Below are 17,518 nucleotides of genomic sequence, written 5' to 3' on the forward strand. Positions count from 1 at the left end.
AAAAGACTTGATCATGATAATCACAATAGTAATGCAACAATACTAATAGTTATTCATATTATTATTATATTGTTAATGAATGTTTTCATTCATAAACATGGTGAAAGAGAAGGCAGAAAACGGCAATTCAGAGTGTTGAGTGGTGTCCGAGCATGCGCATTAGGTCCCACCGGTGTCGGCTGAGAGACGCGCGGAGCGGACAGCAGAGTGAACCCAGGACGCCGACGCTGCGATGAAGGGGTAAGCACACTGTTCTCTTGGTTAAAAATAAACTAGTATTAATACTCGTTTTCGTATCAATGTGAACAATGATCAAGATGAAAAAAGTTGATCAATTAACGACCATTAGTAGATATGGACTTCGGTGAACATGCATATTTAAATAGCCTGTAGGCTGAGGAGGTTCACCAATTAAATATGATTACTTTGGTTTGAACTTTGGTCCTTTTAAAAAATATTATATTGCTAGTTATTTGCATTAAAGCACTTTATCATATGTATATTGGGCATTCTGTGTGTGTGTGTGTGTGTGTGTGTGTGTGTGTGTGTGTGTGTGTGTGTGTGTGTGTGTGTGTGTGTGTGTGCGTGTGCGTGTGTGTTAGTTTGTGTGTGGGCGCTGGTGAGTGTGCGTGTGTTAGGGGGTGCCTGTGCGCGTTAATGTGTGTTTTCTTTTAGCCGTACCGTAAGAGACGAGAACAGAACAGAGGGTGGTCTCTTTCTCTCTCTCTCTCTCTCTCTCTCTCTCTCTCTCTCTCTCTCTCTCTCTCTCTCTCTCTCTCTCTCTCTCTCTCTCTCTCTCTCTCTCACACATTTTCTCTGTCTTTTCATTCATGATGTAATCTTTGTTTGTTTGTTCCATTGATAGCGGACACTGGGGTCTGTCTGGAAAAAATGTTTGCTCACACAAGGGTCCAAACATTTACATTTATATGTCTCTGTGTAGTTGTTTGTTTTTGTATGGTACAAATACAACTACTGGTACTACAATTACGGCTACGCTTGGCTGTGGAATAGACAGATCGAATCTCCCAGTCACTCATCCTCTCACTCCCTCTCACTGTCCACTGTTAATGACAACCCTCTATTCTCTACCCCCCTCGGTAGTTACATTCATCCCCTAAGGGGATACATGTTAGTATATCTTTTCTCTATAACTTTCTTTCCCCCTCTCCCCTCCCATCCCTCCCTTTCCCTCTCTATAATTTTCCCTCTCTCCTCGCACTACTCTTCCTATTGCCCCCTTGTTCCCACTGTCCACTCAATCCCTGTCCTCTCTCTCTCTCTGTCTCTTTCTCTCCCTCCCCTCTATTTCTCCTCTCTCCTTTCTTTATATTTTCTCTTTTTTCTCTTCTCCCCCTCTCTCTTTCTCCCCCCTCTCTCATTATACCTCCCCTCACTCTCTCGTTCCCTCTCTCTCTCTCTCTCTCTCTCTCTCTCTCTCTCTCTCTCTCTCTCTCTCTCTCTCTCTCTCTCTCTCTCTCTCTCTCTCTCTCTCTCTCTCTCTTCTTTCTCTCTGTCTCTGTCTCCCCTCACACACCCCTTGTTCCATCGTCCTTCTCTCTATTTCACCCCCTCATTTCACTCTCTCTTTCTTCAGTCTGTCTAATCTTCCAACACACAGGAGGTCAGAGGTCACCCAGGCCAGGTTGGAGGGTGAAGAAGAGTCTCTAGGTGAGGATTATAACCACTTCCTACTTTTCCACTCCTCTCGTTCACTATGACCCAATCAACAATCAAGGTTTTCTCGTGAAACCAGAAACTAAAGATAGGGCAGTGTGGCAATATGAACAGATTTATTTATGTAAGATACACAGGTAAGTTATATTATATTTTTGTTTTACATGATTTACATAAGAATCCCATATCTTAACAATCCCTTTGAAGGAACGCCTGTTAGAATGTTTACATTATTCCTGCTTGCCTTTACTCCTGCGCACCACCCGGCGCCATAAGAACCTAAGTGTAGCACCGGAGATAAGCAGGACCAGCAGCACAACCGACAGGAGGAACAGGGCCACATCCACACTGTAGTACTGAACTGTTGACATCTTGTAGGAGTCCGTTCTGAGGTGTGGCGCCCCCTTGTGTCTCATCACAAACTCTATCCAGAACATGGCTCTCTCCAGGGGCTTGGTGGGCTGGTCTCTGTGCAGCGCAGACAGACGCTGCATCTTGTCCCGGTAGGTGGGCTGGTAGAGCACCTCCTTCAGGGCCGACAGGAAGCTTTCTCTGTTCACCGTGGAGAGGTCGAGGACCTTGGCCACGCCTCTGGCTCTCACCCTGGAGAAGTTGTCCAGCTGGTCGAACATCAGCGGCAGGCCCACCAGAGGCACCCCGTGGTAGATAGCCTCCTGGATGCCATTGGTCCCACCGTGTGCCACAAAAAGTCTGGTGCTGGGGTGGCCGAGGAGGTCATTCTGGGGCAGCCAGTCTAGCAGCAAGGTGTTGTTCCCCACGGTGGAGGGCCTTTTGCCGGTGTGCCGCCACACCACCTTCTGGGGCAACTCAGCGAACGCTGCAGCGATGTCCTCCGTCAGTTCCTCAGGCAGCCCTCCCACCAGCGTCCCCAGGGTCATGATGATGACGCCGTGCTCCCCCGCACTCTGGACAAAGGCCTCCAGGTCTGGGGAGAGGGGCTTGGAGGGCTTGCACTGGAAGCCGGCCATGTAGACGATGTTGGGCATGGTGGGCCGAGGGAACTCAAAGGTGAAGTCGGTCCTCATCAACCAGATGTCTGCGGCCTGGAACAGCTCCATGTAGTGCACGCCGAAGTAGCGCTGCACCAGGGGCCCATAGTTCGGTTCAATGATGAAGGCGATCTGTAGCCGGGTGAATAGATAGAAGAGGGTGTTGCTGATCCGCTGGGTGAAGCTCATCACGTCCGTCAGCTCTGCCCCTGGGGTGGGAACATAGGAGAGGGGGCTTGGGCATATTGCTCCATGGCCCTCCCCCTGGATGGTCCACCTGACATTGAGGACCAGAGGGAGACCCAGACGTCGGGCCAGCAGCACGCCCGTCCCCATGGCCGGGTCTGTCAGAACCAGGTCGTACCCGGCCTTTTGGAAGCTCTGCATCAGCTCCCCGTCTTCAAAGATTTTCTCAATCATGTTGACGGTTGACAAGTGAAACTGCCGGAACATGAATAACATCTCCATCTCCACGGACATGCGGTGCCATACGGACCCCCCAGCACGCCGCAGGCTGATGATGCGGGCAGCCATTGAACCAAAGTCCTCCTCGTTGAAGCCAGCGGAGAAGTCGACTGTGACAGTGCGGTAGTAAGGAGAGTTGTCCTTGATGTACCAGGCGTCGTTGGGCCGCAGCACTGTGATTTCATGACCTCTGGAGTGCAGCTCCTCCATCAGCACCTTCATGTTGATCCAGTGGCTCCCATCAACCGGGACAACCAGGACCTTACCACCGTCGACGGGGCCCACGTAGCAGAACAACGCGGCGAGTAGCACCGCAGGGAGCATGGTGGAGGTGGAGGTAGAAGAGCTGGTTTTCCAAGTTGGGTGGTGGTTATGGTGGTGGTGGAGCTGAATGATTGTGTTGGTGGTGGTAGATGTGGTGGTGATGGTGGTGATGGTGGGTGGTGGGTGTGGAAAGAGGCGCTGGTACTGGGATTGAGGGGGTTGGTGGTGGTTGAAGGGGTAGCGTTGGTGGAGGTCTACGGGGGCAGAAATCATGAAACATCAATACTTACAATACTTAATACTATCACAGGCATGTTGATACTTTAAGGGAATATATATTAATACGCAGGTCATGTACGGCCTACTGTAATGATTCTGTGGATGGTAGTTTGCGCCCTCTGCTTGCAGAGTGCAAATGTTCACACAGGGACAGTAGATTAGGCTTTTACATAAGTTCTGAGCTGTGTGACTGTGCTCTCAAACAATGATGCAGACACCTACCAAACATATTATCTCTAAAGAATGCAGCACTGGAGGTATTATAACCAAGGCCGCCTTAATGCACAGGCTTTCCTGGGCTGAAGCCCCAGGGCCTACGCCGATCGGGGGGCCTATCATGAGCTGCATTTTGCCGTCAACAACGGCAAAATGTTGGAAATAAGTTACACATCTTCATTGTAAGATCCCCTCTCTGGGGCCTACGAAACCTCAGCCCCAGGGCCCAATGGCAGGTTAAGGCAGGCCTGATTATAATGGGGCATGTTCCCTCCCTGCAGGCTGAAGCTTACCGTACAGCCCTTTGTCCAGGGGATGAGGGGCCTGTCTGTGCAGAACAGAGAGCCCTGCCTCCTTTCCCCCTCCACATGAGGGCTCTCTAGTCTTTACTTCTCTCGCTCTCTCTCTCTCTCGCTCTCTCTTTCTATCTCTCTGAAGATTGAATTAACTTGCATGTCACTACACGTCCAATAAATTACCTTCTGCAGGTGTATCTTCTAGATCAGAAACGTTAAATGTTAATATTCATAATTCTTTGGTCGATATTTTGGCATACGTTGAGGAGGAGAGCCTTGGTGTTTTTTGCACCTTATGATCTAGAGGCTAAGTTGGAGAAGTAGGATAATTGTTGGTACTGGCTTCTTGTTGTATTCTACATTTGAGTACTGGCCTCATGTTGTATTCTACATTTGAGTACTGACTTCTTTTTGTATTCTACTTTTGATTACTGGCTTCTTGTAGTGTTCTACATTTGAAGACATCAGGTTTAAGAGTCACTGTGGTTAATGGGCACAGAACACGATTTGGTGGGTTAAGATGGGTTCTTCATTCATCCCTGGAGAACAATAACAAATACTATACTAAACAGAATAGTAAACATCGTCACAAATACCTGCTCTAGATGACTCTCGTCTCTGAGGACAGGAGAGCAGTCTGTTGAAGTCCTCGCTCCTTCCTCAGCAGAAAAGGGACACTGGAAGCGAAGTGAGGCTGGCACTTTTACCCCTCTGAACCTCAGGGGATATCCCAGAAGGGAACGCAGGATGTTGGGTAACTGGATCAAAGGTTTTTCTGGTTACACAAGAAACTACAAACAGGTTTACTCCCAACAGGGCCCTCCCACCTTCACACCAATTGTGTTCTACTCTTTCTGGTTCAGAAGGGTAGAAACTGTAGATACACACCTAGGATAACAGAGTAGAATATCATCAAAACATTTTATCTACACCTATAAGTAGAGTAGAATATAATAGAAACAGTAAATACACACCTAAAGGTACAGTAGAATATCATATAAACAGTAAATACACACTTATAGGTACAGTAGAATATCATATAAACAGTAAATATACGCTATATGTAAAGTAAAATATCATAGAAACAGTAGATATACACCTACAGGTAGATTAGAACACCATAGAAGGAGAACCTTGAAAATGTAGAGATAGCATATCTTTTGCTAATGTTTAGCCAAAAGATAACGGCGACTTGCTGTGACGGCCAACTTGCAACTTGAATATCTGACCCCCCACCTCTTCTCTTAATACACAATGCAATTTAATCGAATTCAATGGCGACATATAATAAATAATGTTTGACTTGATAACTTTTGCAACAAGTAACAGTAATAGCATTCCCATGTATTTTATAACATGTTTCAAAATGTTATGTTTTGTAGGATTTAGCCACTTTTACCAATGAGATGATCACATCTTCTTCATCCACAAGATTAATTTGTATTTAAAGTCATCTTCCTGCAAAACAATTACAAACTTTGATGATAAGTGTTATAATCTGGATGTCGAGAGGGCCCTCCCAGGGACACTCTGTCAGCAGGCCCCTTCTAAAGGTTTTCATTGTATTGTCAATCATCTGCAGACCCTGACCCTTGGACATCCAGTGGCAGTCAAGGTCCTTCTCCGGTCCGGTCGGCCCCTGGTCCCCCCTTGATCACCAGCCTTCAGACGAACCAGGAGCACAGGAACGCAAGACCACGAGACCCCCTAAACCACAGCATAATACACCAGGATGCTATAAACCCAAACCACATATACCAGTATGCTATACACAATGACAACTCCAACACTGTATACCAGGACCCTGTAAGCCACAACATGGTATACCAGGACCCTATAAACCACAACACTGTATACCAGGACCCTGTAAGCCACAACATGGTATACCAGGACCCTGTAAGCCCCAACATGGTATACCAGGACCCTGTAAACCACAATAATGTATACCAGGACCCTATAAACCACAACACTGTATACCAGGACCCTGTAAGCCACAACATGGAATACCAGGACCCTATAAACCAAAACACTATATACCAGGACCCTATAAACCACAAAACCGTTTACCATCACCCTATTAACCCAAACAGTGTATACCAGGACCCTTCAAACCGCAACATCATATACCAGGACCCTCTAAACCATAACACCATTTACCAGGAGCCCATTAACCAGGACCCTATTAACCATAACATATATCAGGAACCTATAAACCATGAGAACCCCAACCCGATATACCACAACCCTGTTTGCCAGGAACAAGTAAGCCAGGACTCGGTTGCCTTCCTCTATCAGGACTTATCAGGAAACAGCTACACAGCGGTCCGCAGGTCAGCGCTCTGGCCCACTAGGTACCGGTCCAGGTTGCTGCCTGGGGAGAACCAGCCCCTGGATGTGGGGCTCCTCCGCAGAGTGAAGGAGGTGCTGGAGGGCGTGGAGCCCAGGACCGCTGCTCAACACATCACCCGGGCTGACTGCATGGTACTCATCATCATCATCATCCTTTTATTATTAGACTCAAGGTCCATTTAAAAACATACAATAAAAGAAATAGACAACACACACATAAATAAGAATACAAACATGACAAACCAATTATACCAATGCCTCCAAAGGTATGACTGGTAGCGTACTGCGCTATAACTTGGGTTCGACAGCAGCATTATGACTTCATTCTTTGAGTTATTCAGGCGACATATAAATCTGTACATAAGGTTCCTCAATAAAGCTTGTACGGTGTTAACTCCTGCATTCACAAATAGCTCACTTGCACTACTCCTCCTATGTCTTTTAAGTAAGATCCTAAAACAATCGTTGTAAGCAACCTGTAGTCTGTGCATACTTGATTTTTTGAACTTACCCCATAAGGGGGCAGTATACAGGGGAGTGCAATATGCTCTAAAGAGACATATTTTAACATAATGTACGACACTGTCTTAAGATGTCGTCATCGTCAGACATTTGATCTGTTATAAAGTGCCTGAGGTACTTAACTTTATAACAAACACAAAGCTCTTCCCCAGAAAGATAAAATGGTGGAAAGTGGAGGTCCTTACCTCCCTTCGCCCTACATATTATCACACTGCTCTTATTTGTATTGTATTGCACATCATGTTTGACACCATATTCTGTACACACATTTAACAACTGCTGAAATCCAGCACTACTTGGAGAGAGAATGGCCAAATCATCCGCATACATTAAATGGTTAATCACTGTGTTACCAATCATACAGCCCGTTCTACAATCGTTCAATTGGTCAGATAAATCGTTCATGTACAGATTGAAGAGGGCTGGTGACAGTAGCCCCCCTTGTTGAACTCCATTAGCAACATTGAAAGGACCAGAGACACTGCTACCCCATCTGACTTGCATACTCTGGTTAGCATCCCAGTATGCAAGTATTCTTATAATGCTAGCAGGTACACCCCTTTGACTTAATTTTGCAAATAGCTGCTGGTGATTGACTCTATCAAAGGCCTTAGAGGCATCAATAACACCAATTAAAACAGAGGAATGTTGCCCTCTATACATTTCTACTATTTCTTTCAAACTATAAATACACAACTCAGTGCCATGCTTCGGTTTGAAACCAAACTGATTGTCTCTGGTATTAATATAATTACCCAATCGATCTAAAAGAATACTCTCCAGAAATTTGGAAATCACACTTGCCAGTGCGATTGGCCTATAATTGTCCATGCTCCCAATCTTGCCTGCTTTGTTCTTAATGACAGGCACAAGAGTTACGGCCAACATAGTCGGGCAACAGCCCATGCGTCATAAAGCCAGTGAAACATATGGCAAGTAGAGCGGCCACTTTCGGTCTAGCAAACCCAAGGTGCTCCGCAGTGATCTGATCTGAGCCACTTGCTTTATTCACAGATAATTTTGTGATAGCTTCAAAAACCTCATGTGTTGTGATTCCTACTGCATCCCTATTGGAAATACTGCCAACTGTATAAGGGTCACTTTTTACACAATTAAATAAAGCTGAGTAATTCTGCTTCCACAAATCAGCGATTTTACCAGCTCCAGAGACTCCCTCTACTGTGCTAGGCAACAATGTATTGCTCCTGTACTGTTCTCCTTATCAGTGTGAATAACATTATATTATCGACCGAAGCACAGACCTGTTTGGTTTGTGGAGCAGATAGACAGGTGTGTGTGGTTTGGACTGATGGGTGTTTTTGTGTGGTTTGGTGGTGTAGGTGGCAGGCATCGTGGAGGTGAGGGTGGAGGACCAGAGGAGGATGGGTGTAGCGTCGGGGGTGGAGTTGCTGACCCTAGCCCACGGACACCAGCTCCGCCTGGACCTTCTGGAGAGGTAGTCACGCTCTTTAGGCTAGTTTCATGGTTTGTAATACACTCTACTATGGTGTAATACAATCATAATAATACTATATAATCTACTTCCCGAGAATTGTTTACACAATGTTTTCAGTTTCCTGCAGTTTTAGTCGACTAAGGAGCTTAAAGCTTAAGGTTAGAGCTTAAAATGCAACACAAATTGAAATTCTTCCATGAAGTTAAGGCTAGGCTAGTTATTGACCAGAAATGTGCTTTATGGACCATGTCAAGTAAAAAATAAGCACATTCAACTTCCATTGAAAATATACTTCCTATAGCCCAGTAGGAAATAAACCATCTTCCCCATTTCAGTAAAGAGTTAAACACTGCTCACTTGGATTTCGGCCCACATTGAATCGATGGATGTACATTTTCTGGTCAAATGTTATGTAATATAATGTAAATTAATCTGATCTGATCTGATCTCAAGTAAACGGATGTCTTTGGGAGCTCAGGTACCAGACCATGTCAGTGGTGCTGGCGGTGTTTATTCTGGGATGTACAGGGAGCCCTGAGGAGAGGGCGGCTCTGCTGCATAAAGCCATCCAGATCGCTGCCCAGCTGAAGAGCAGCATGGGGAACATGTTCGGGTTCTCTGCTGTCATGAGGGCCCTGGAGCTCCCGCAGGTAACCACGGAGACCGCAGGGCCCTCCACTACTGTGCTAACTTGATGAACAGCACACAAAGGCAACGCTATCAGAGAGAGACACACACACACACACACACACACACACACACACACACACACACACACACACACACACACACACACACACACACACACACACACACACACACACACACACACACACACACCCTTTTTAACCCTTTGTATGGTGATTTTCCATCACTCACTGTGACCCTTGGGTTACTTCATCCAGCTGATAAAGTGTTACATTATCACTATGCTGTGTGTTAACTAAAAGAGGTAGACGGAGAGCGGAGTCACGTTGTCCCATCCAAATGGGTCCGTGTTACAACATAAACATAGCTCAACGATATTCTTTACAGAACATAAGGAAGGAGAACACCTTAAGAAACATATGTTATGCATACACACACACTAAACACATACTCACAGATTATTTACATTGACCAACTTGGGGAAATAATTTTACATAACAGGGCTATTGAATTTATATTAAAATGTACGGGATTTAGCAGAGGCTTTTGTCCAAAGCAACTTACAACCATTCACACATCAACGGCAGTGTCAACCATGCAAGGCAACAGCCAGCTCATCGGGAGCAGTGAGGGTTAGGTGTCTTGCTCATGGTCACCTCGATACTTAGCTAGTAGGAGCTTGGGATCATACTAGCAACCTTCGGGTTACAAGTCAACCAGGTCTACCGCCTGAGCTACTCCAGTCTAATAACTTGAATGTACATTTTGTACGATTATTAGTCTAAAACCTTCAAGAATGACCTACAATAATCAACGGAATGTGGAGAAATATCAGTGTTGAAATTATGCAAAAGACGTCTAATGTCAATTAGACATTGCAGAGGTATTGACTTAATTTAGCAGCTTACCCAGCTAGCACTAGTCTGTAGGTTCTCGTATTACCACTTCGTGCCACAAGAGGCCACTGCCATTACTGCAGCGTCCAGCATACCTCCGGTCCAACATGAGAGGATTGAGAAGGAGAGGGGGCCCACCTTCTGTCATTCATGTGAAAAGTACACTGCAACATGTCGGTCAGGCTCTAACTCTCCAGAGAACTTAAAGGAGAAAAACTTGACACCATCGCAGAGATTCACAACCACTCACTAGGGAAACAATGTATTAGTTTGTTTGGAAATAGCAACAGTCTATTATTCAAAGCAGTTGTCTGTTATTCAGAAATAACCGACACAGTGGCGTAAATATCGACGGTGCAACAGGTGCATTGCACCGGGGCCCAGACGGCCTCAGGGGCCCATGGAGAAAAAAAAAAAAGGACCTAGGCGATTGCCTAGGGCGGCAAATGTGTCGGGGGCGCACTCTGGTGGCGCCCTTAATTAATTAATTAAATTACATGATTATCAAAAAAGAGTAACCATCATAGCCGTGTAATATGTATATAAAGCATACTGTTACATTGACAGAAAATATAAATACACGGCTATATGCACAGAGTAATAGTGTGCATTTGTGTCTACAGGTTGCTAGGCTAAAGCAGACGTGGACGGTGCTACGCCAGCGGTACACAGAGTGCTCCGTTCTCTACCAACACAACCTCAGACCCTTCCTCAAGGCCCTGGATCAAGGGAAAGGTAACCTGCACTCTCATGGGTACTTCACGCTCCCCCTCTTCCTACCCCCCCCCCTCTCTTTCTGTTCACACCTAGGATTCCTGCTCCTGCTCCTGGGTCATGTTTTTTTTTAGTATGAAGCCCACAGAAAACATGTTTTAACTAAGGCCCTGTCCACACGGAGCCAAAGCGGGCGAAAACGATCCGGTTTCGTTTTATGCGGTTCAGGAATATCTCCGTAAAGACGGAGTCATTGTGAAACCACATCGAGCTGCAGAAAATGCTGTAGTAGATATTCAAGGCGCTGGTTCTCCACAGAAAAAAGTGGAGTGCATACAGCCTGCTCGCTGTATACAAAAACAAGGAGATTCAACCTTTTAAATTGAGCAGAAATACTTTTTAATGTACAGTTAGTGATTACATTTATCAAGGGGCTTTATTTAAAGCTACAAAAAGAATACAAATAAATTAATAAATAAAACCATCCAACGCAACTCTGACGTCCCCCAGCTGGTGAGAAGGGTCCAGCTGCAGCATTGGGCGTTTCCGTCATGACACAAGAACGCCCTTTAGGCGTTCCTGGTAGCGTTTCATCAACCAATCACAAGGTGTTTTGAAAGGCATGCTGGGTTTCGCAAGGCATACTGTGAAGCACAGTCGAAAGGCAATGCTTTCCTTCCTTGATGGCAATTTTACCTCTCTCATTAGATTTAGCAATCATAGAGCCCCCACTTTGCTAGCGTTAGTTCTAACCCGTACTTACTACTAGATCTTATTTTGAAACTTCTGTTTGAGAAAATCTAACTAGCGAATGTTCCGGATGTTAACAGCCGTGCGAAGAAGAAGGGGTTCGGAGTTAACGGTAAAAGTTAGGCAGGTTTATAGCAGAGTTTCCGTTGTCCGGTTATTACCAGACAACGAAAACTCTGCTAAAAAAATGAGGAGGACCGAAAATTTGAAATGTCCCCGGTCAGAATGACCAATGGAAATAAATCTCACGTGATGCACGATTTGAATTGTGTTTAAATACTCAATTACTATCCTTGAGCCGGGTCGGGCCGGGCCTTTGATCGAGCGTTTGTGTTTTTTTTGTTTCGGTTCTCATTGCTTTATTGGCCTAATCTGAGGAGAAATCTATGCCATAAACAGAAATTTTATAGGCCTTTATTACACGGGTCTTCTCAATGCCGTGGAACGCTCCGTTCACTTGCATGGGTAGTAATCCGGTAACTTGTCAACCCCAGCGTCTTCGGTTGCTAAGCGACGTCAACATCTTTGGCGGACTATTTCACTGCTGATCAACACTACGAATGCTGGTAACGAATAAATTGTAAAAAGACACACCATGTGAAGTTATTTTCCAAATAAGATTTGAAAAGCTTTGGAAGTTTATTTACAACACTATTTACGTGGTTTCGGAGTAGTACACTTCGACATTTTAATACAGTTCAGCGAGAAAGGCGACGAAGAATAAGAAGGGGGCGTTCCAGTCTGCGTAAACGGGAACCCCCACCTCACGAAAACGCCCATTTGTGTCTGCAGTTGGATGATATTGCAGCTGGTGGGGGGCTAATGACGTCATCGTTTGCGTTTCAGGCATCCACACGAATTAAGCCCCGTTTACACGAGGACGCTTGCGGATAAAACGACAAATATTTTATGTGCCTTTCGTTTAGACGGTGACGGCGTTTTGGGGGCTTAAAAACACAAAAATCTGAAACCAGCTCCGCCGTAGCGTTTCCGTCTACACTGCCAAGACGCAAAATTTGCTCAGATCTGCTGATGTCGCGTAGGCCTACAAGTTTACGTCAATTGCGCCAGTACAGGGAAATAAACAAATGTGTTGGATTATTTCCATGCGTTGGACCGTCAAGTTGCTCTGGCAGCTGTAATAAACTTACAGGAGTCTTTCCACGAAATGTACAGGATATGTAGCCTACAGATAGTATTACTGAACAGAGAAGGATCTTTAATTATGTTTTGGTTTTCGCGGGGGAGATAAGAGAAGAAGGAAGATTCTACACATGCGCTCAGACATGGCGGTGTTGTGTGATAGTGTATCACAGCACCACCTAGCCGCCTGACATGCATACCCAATCGAATTCCACAAACCTTTGGCGTCACCGTATGCACGCAGATACCTCCCGAAAACGCTTGTCTAAACGTGGAATAAAAAGTGGAGACGCAACGCCACTTTTGCGTCTTCTGTTCAGACCGTCATCATGTAAATTAGATGGGATTCATGGCTCTTTGAAGTGAGCCGGATACTGAGGAGCCGTTCTTTTCAAAGAGCCCCTCAAAAGACTGGCTCATTAATTTATTTTTAAGAAGCTAGCCTAGTGGTAACCCTTTTTATCTGGGAATTAATCACTGGGAGGAATGATTGGGTAAGATTTGGATCTGAATTATTCAGACTTAGACATCGGATATTTGAGTTTGATGTATTTTAAATATTGATTATAATTTAATTTAACATGTGTGGACTAGATTTTAATGTCTGATCTGCATTCATTGTAAACAATCCACAAGGTGGTGCTATATCCCTCTGCTTTGACACATCACTATTTTGGATCTTTGTATACAATGTGTCGAAGTGTAAATAAAGCTCTTTTCACTTGTTCATCATGTATCACCTTTTTAATTGAAGCACAATAAAAACTAAGCAGGTAATGAACAACGAACTTCCATGCAAAAATATAATGAAAAAATATATATTAAAATAGAAAAACTTTTACAGAACAAGTTTCTTTCAAGTATAACACTGCAGAGGACTCCTGAACTGTCCTTTGTATCATTTGTGCAAATCTTAGTAAACAATATTTTTGGAAAGAGATGCTGCTGCGCTTTCTTTGGCTCATAGTTGCATTACTCTGCCTCTCCGCCGCGGACGCACTCACGTGAAACAAACAAACGCGTGTTCCCGCTTCTGACTGATATTTGAAATTTGCATATCAATATTCCACCACGAGTGCACTCTGCATGCTCTCCGTCTCAGTGGAGTAGGAGGAGGAGCTTGTGTGCGCATGCCGTGTGGACGGGGTCGTACCTGGTAGAATAAAGGTTAAATAGAAATAGAAATAAAATATGATAAGATGCTGTTGGTGATGAACAAGCCCATCTTGTTGAAATCTCTCTCTCTCTCTCTCTCTCTCTCTCTCTCTCTCTCTCTCTCTCTCTCTCTCTCTCTCTCTCTCTCTCACTCCTTCTCCATCTCCCTCCCTCTCTCCCTCTCTCTCTCCCGCCCCCCTCTTTCTCTCCAGAGAGCACCCAGCTGACAGGGACCTCCTTTCCCCACATCATACCCCTGCTGCTCCTCCTCGAGAGGAGAACAGCCTTAGGGGAGGGGGCGTGGCAGGTCGACGGGGGGGAGTCCTGGGAGGGGGAGGAATCCTGGGAGGGGGAGGAGTCCTTGGAGGCTGAGGGATCGGGTGTGGACGCGGTCATGAGTCACCTGACGGCGGCTCGTACCATAGCACAGCTGGGCAGGATCTACTGTGCTAATGCTGACATTAAGATTATGGGTAAGGACACCCAGCTTAATGGTAACCAGCTATATGACCAGTTTTACCAGCAGCGTTAACTGGTTGGCAACAGTGTAACCAGTTTACATGTGGTGACCAGCCGTGTAAGTTGTAGCATAGTTCTGGGGAGAAGTGACAAATAGCTTGGGCCAGAAACCTACCAGTAAAAGGCATGAAGTTTAGGCTTGTATCCTGCAGGGATATTAATAAGTGTATTGCTACAGGACCAGTCTACAATGTGTTGATAGCCAGTCTATAGCAACGTTACAGGATGTTTTAGCTTGTCTTCCAACCGGGAAACTTTGACTGCCTTCTGAATTTGTGCTTGCGGTTAGCCAATCACGTGCTTACCGATCCCCGCCTCCAGAGCATGATTGAGCACAATGAATATGCAGCAAAGAAAATGAAACACCCTGTTCACCCAGATCTGTCCGCTATCATATGACCAGCAGCACAGCTTGGGCAGTGTTACCATGATGACCGGGGATAAGGTGACCGGCTGTGTAACCCTGGTGAACGGCTGTGTAACCATGGTGACCGGCTATGTAACCATGGTGACCAGCGGTCTCTCCCCCCAGGTCTGCGGGAGCAGGCAGAGGTGTCGGAGGTCTTCCAGACCGACTTCCAGACGCGGCTGCTTTGGGGCAGCGGCGGGGCGGGCCAGGACCCGGCCCAGCGGTACGCCAAGTACCACTCTGTCCTGACCACTCTGTCCCACCACCTGGAGCCCCCCAGACACTTACCCCCTGGAGCCCCCCAGACACTGACCCCCTGGAGCCCCCCAGACACTGACCCCCTGTCCCCCCCAGACACTGACTCCCTGGAGCCCCCCAGACACTGACTCCCTGGAGCCCCCCAGACACTGACCCCCTGTCCCCCCCAGACACTGACTCCCTGGAGCCCCCCAAACACTGACTCCCTGTCCCCCCAGACACTGACCCCCTGGACCCCCCCAGACAATGACCCCCTTGAGCCCCCAGACACTGACTCCCTTGAACCCCCCAGACAATGACCCCCTTGAGCCCCCAGACACCGACCCCCTGGAGCCCCCGGAAGCTGGCTCCAGGGGGTCACCCCTGGAAGCACCGACCTACTGCTGTGTTTGGATATCCACACAAAAGATGGCCTACAGCTTTTAGTATAACTTTTGTATGTGGTTTGCCAGCCTGATCAAATCACCTAACAGGTTCAAGTCAATGTCATAATAGTGGTTTTCTCCCTGGGTGTCGGCCAAGTTTGAAGAACAGTGTGTGTGTTTGTTAAGTTATGGTGTGTTCAGTGTAGGCCTACAGGGTAACTCTTTGTTGTGGCTGTTGTGTTCAGCATCCCCTGCATGCCTTTACTATTTCAATACGATTTACGGCTACAATACAATGTTATTCAGTTGGTTAACTGAATTAAAAATGTTGATAAATTCAGTAAAACCTTTTTTAACTAAATCTTCCAGCTTGGGACATTAAAAATGCTTACTCCTTTCAATTCCAAAACGGATGTGTCCATGAGCTAGGATTATTTTGTATTTAAAGATCCCATGGCCATGAACATTTCACTTTATTAGGATTTCTAACATTAATATGTGTTCCCCTAGCCTGCCTATGGTCCCCCATTAGCTAGAAATGGTTAGGTGTAAAACAATCAACTCGGACAGCAAAGGAGTTGTGAGGGACGTCAATGTCAGAACCTTCCCTTGTGAACGTTCCTGTCACAAGGCCTACCGGAGCAAAAGTAAGTCACCGAACATCTAAGAAATTCAAAGAAAAGACCCCAGCAGCAGTTCTTCACAGAGACGTAAGGCGACTAGTGGTCTTGCTTCCCACCGAAGAACAGAACTAAACATCTGACCCAAGTTATACCTGTAACATGCGACCTCCCAGGTGTCTCCACTGGAAGGTCGAGTGGGAGGTGTGAAGTCAACTTGGAAAATCCCCGCTGGATATGAAGGGGTTAATATGCAGCGCCGACTGACAGCTGGGGGAATCCCTCCTCAGAGCGTTACCTGGGAAATCCGCGTCATTGCGTCACCTGACCGGAAAGGACAGAAAGGGGAAGAGAGACTCTTTCAGGAAACGCCAGTTGCAAACAAATCAGACAGCGTTCTGTCCAGCAGCAGCAAAGCTGCGCTAGAAAGCGCTGAAAAAGCAGTGCTGGTACAGCCATAAAAAGCCTGGAGAAACGGCCGGTTTTTTACCTTGCAGTATACCTAGCAGTTTACCACTTGCAACCCACTTACAACTGTACCCACAATACCCACCTGCTACAACTTACCTGTACCTGTGAAAATACAAAAAGAAAAGTAAAGAGGAGTTAAAGAAGGAAAACGGTGTGGTCATTGCATGAGTGGAACCCAGTTAAACCTCCTATGGTCTGTACCAATCCCTTTCAAGCAGGGAAGCTGCGCAAACACTAGATAGCTTGACACTAGGTATCCTGCTCCGTCTTTGAAAAATAAAAACCTCAGATTTCGAATATGACCATATGGCGTCATAAGGGGCCAAGTTACCTCCCCTTTCTCTGCCTTGCCCGCCCAGAGAATTTGGCCCGCCAATGAGACAATGAGCTACGACCGAGCAAGCGCCACGTGTGTGTGTGTGTGTGTGTGTGTGTGTGTGTGTGTGTGTGTGTGTGTGTGTGTGTGTGTGTGTGTGTGTGTGTGTGTGTGTGTGTGTGTGTGTGTGTGTGTGTGTGTGTGTGTGTGTGTGTGTGTGTGTGTGTGTTATAGTTAAGTTCAAGTGCCTCGTTCTGTTGCTACCCGAATAGTGTAGCTGTGACTCTGTCAATAATAAATCGTCTTCTGATTAGAAATAAACCTGCATTCCATGTGTGATCTGTCCATAGCTGAATGCGGTAGCCTACGCTACTATGCTGCTTTGACATTAAGCATATTGGTGTTAAACATGTCATTTGTAGTGTAAAACATTCTAAAACTGGTGTAAAATGTTGCTGGCCATATTAACACGAAAACCATGAATGTTGCGCAGCATTTATTATGACATCATCATATAGACTTTCTCAGCACCCCCGACTCTGACTGACTTCCCGCGTCCCTGGTGACCCGCCGCGATGAGGACATGGCCGAAGACGTTCGTGGCCAGATAGCCCAAAGAGCAGGTCGGTTTACTACCTTCTCCATCGCATGCAATGAAAGCACCAACATATCAGACTCAGCACAGTTGCTGGTGTTTTTGCGAGGCGTCAATGGGGACTT

At 46.1% G+C, this 17,518-nt stretch overlaps 1 protein-coding gene and 1 pseudogene across 2 annotated transcripts; one reads left to right on the forward strand and one right to left on the reverse strand.

Annotated features, from left to right (window-relative positions):
- The first annotated feature begins 105 nt into the window (after positions 1–105).
- On the forward strand, positions 106–16,903 carry LOC115545071 (uncharacterized). 2 transcript variants are annotated; one of them, XM_030357868.1, is made up of 8 exons: positions 106–240; positions 1,598–1,671; positions 5,790–6,688; positions 8,419–8,534; positions 9,013–9,184; positions 10,702–10,813; positions 14,053–14,313; positions 14,892–15,191. In XM_030357868.1, exons 1-8 carry the CDS (start codon positions 233–235, stop codon positions 15,152–15,154), a joined length of 1,905 nt encoding a protein of 634 aa, XP_030213728.1. In that variant the 5' UTR covers positions 106–232; the 3' UTR covers positions 15,155–15,191. The 2 variants fall into 2 exon arrangements, with proteins under 2 accessions (XP_030213728.1, XP_030213729.1); XM_030357869.1 differs by lacking the exon at positions 14,053–14,313 and having other exon boundaries at positions 14,892–16,903.
- LOC115545076 (UDP-glucuronosyltransferase 2A2 pseudogene) lies at positions 1,772–5,091 on the reverse strand (annotated as a pseudogene).
- Positions 16,904–17,518: the final 615 nt, after the last annotated feature.

Source organism: Gadus morhua, chromosome 6 (assembly GCF_902167405.1).
Source record: "Gadus morhua chromosome 6, gadMor3.0, whole genome shotgun sequence".
Taxonomy (NCBI): Eukaryota; Metazoa; Chordata; class Actinopteri; order Gadiformes; family Gadidae; genus Gadus; species Gadus morhua.